Source organism: Corticium candelabrum, chromosome 7 (assembly GCF_963422355.1).
Source record: "Corticium candelabrum chromosome 7, ooCorCand1.1, whole genome shotgun sequence".
In the NCBI taxonomy this organism is placed as follows: domain Eukaryota; kingdom Metazoa; phylum Porifera; class Homoscleromorpha; order Homosclerophorida; family Plakinidae; genus Corticium; species Corticium candelabrum.
The window spans coordinates 5,116,483-5,118,475 of NC_085091.1; the positions used below are offsets into that span (position 1 = coordinate 5,116,483).

Here is a 1,993-nt window from a genome sequence, read left to right on the forward strand (position 1 = left end):
TACGTCAGGATTGGCGGCGACGTTTGCGTTAGGGCGGTCACACTTGCTTTTCTCATGACGTTATCTAAACGTAACGTGAACGCCACTGTAAACGTGAACGTGGTGTTGACTCCCACGTTCACGTCGGCGTTGATGTACATACCTACGTTGCGTGGGCGTTTCTGTAGTGTCGGAAGGTGCTATTGTCACTGTTGTCACCTTCGCGTACGTCTGAAACACTCATTCTAGGGTATTTGACCTACTGAGACTTTGCAATTGGTTCATTTGTTGTGCCGTTGTGTCATGATGCTGACAAGCAGAGATAGTAAACGCTGGTTTTTCGTTTTTCTGCTGTTCTCGTCTGGCGTACCGCGAGCTGAAATACCATCATATGACAACTTTCTTCGCTATGGTTTCCGATTTACATCTGTGAAGACCGGGTTTCCTAGGAAATTGATGCCGCCTTCTGTTTTGCACTGCACGGATATGTGGATGAATCCCTATGTGTGGCAATTAGTGAAGCAGCTCAGGCGTCAGCGACGATTTTGGACAGCACCTAGAGGTGCTGGATTTTGGGAGAAAGATGTGCAAGGTACATGGAGGGAACATGGGCTAGCTTTCCCTGATTGGGAAGACAAACAGTATCTGGACAGATACAGAGTCACAAAAGCAACATTCTGGTTTCTATTTAGACGATACGGCTGGCGTCTACAAAAGCAAAACACCAATTTGAGGAAACCAATAAATGCAGACAAGCGCTTTGCAATTACTCTACACTGGCTTGCTCATTCAACGTCTTTTTCAGAACTATCTATAATCTACCGAGTTGCAAAAGCTTCTATTGTGTCAATTGTGCACGAGGGAATGTATGTGTTGCGTCGGTTTCTGGTTCCAGATTCTATTCGTTTTCCCACTGGAGATGAACTGGACCAAGTTATTGCTGACTTTGAAGCACTCTGTTGTTTGCCTCACTGTGGTGGAGCATTAGATGGGACTTTTATGCAAATAAAAAAACCTAGCAAATTTGGAGACAGCTATTACTGTTACAAAAGATTTCATAGCATCATAGTGCTGGGGTGTGTTGATGCCAGAGGAATATTTATTTCAGTCAACTCTGGTCGGCCAGGGTCTGTCGGAGACTCGTACACATTCAGAAACAGTCAGCTGAAACAAAATATAGACAGTGATGTTTGGTTGTCTACGGTACATCAAAAAATTATTGGGGGATTATCAATCAGGCCATTTCTGGTTGCGGATGCAGCATTTCCCCTCAGTTCGACTGTCATAAAATGTTATGATGGTGACAATCATGTTGGCAGAGAAAAGAGCTTTAATTATTCTGTCATTCGAACAAGGAGAGTAGTGGAACAGGCTTTTGGAAGACTCAAGGGGCGATGGCAAGTGACAGCACATAGCAACCTCAAGAATCCGGAGTTCGCGAGCCAAGTAGCTACAGTTGCTTGTGCTCTTCACAATATTTGCGAGAGGCACAACTGTCCCTTTGAAGAAGACTGGTTGCCCGAAGATGCTGCTTATAACAATGATGTTGTAGGTCCTCCTCACCAGCATGTAGTTGATGATGATGCACAACGTGTCAGGGATACCCTTGCAGACTGGGTTCATGCTACCAATCCTAGACACTGATATTTCTCAAGTCTAGCCTTACTACAGATATTTTAAATTACTACAGATTGTTGTTATTTCAAGAATATTTTAAATTATACACATAGACATTGAGTAAATGTAAAAGACATGCAACAAGTTAGACATTTTCAATTATAACTATTGCTTATCAGAAAAGAGGCGTTTAAAGAGCTCAGCCTGAAATGCTTGCTGTTGCTGCATAAGCTGAGTTTGAAAGATTTGACTCTCCTGAGACATCTTTTTCCTCATTTCCTCTTCATTCAGGCGAATATCTCTGTCGTTCTGCTGCCTCTCTCTCTCTCTTCTTTCTTCAAACTGCTGCAGTTGCAGTTGCATAGCCTGTTCATGCTCAAACTGTCGCCTTTGGCTA

General features: G+C 43.4%; 1 protein-coding gene across 1 annotated transcript; it reads left to right on the forward strand.

Annotated features, from left to right (window-relative positions):
- Positions 1-282: 282 nt before the first annotated feature.
- LOC134181727 (putative nuclease HARBI1) lies at positions 283-1,623 on the forward strand. Its single transcript, XM_062648995.1, has one exon. It carries the CDS (start codon positions 283-285, stop codon positions 1,621-1,623), a length of 1,341 nt encoding a protein of 446 aa, XP_062504979.1.
- The last annotated feature ends 370 nt before the right edge of the window (positions 1,624-1,993 follow it).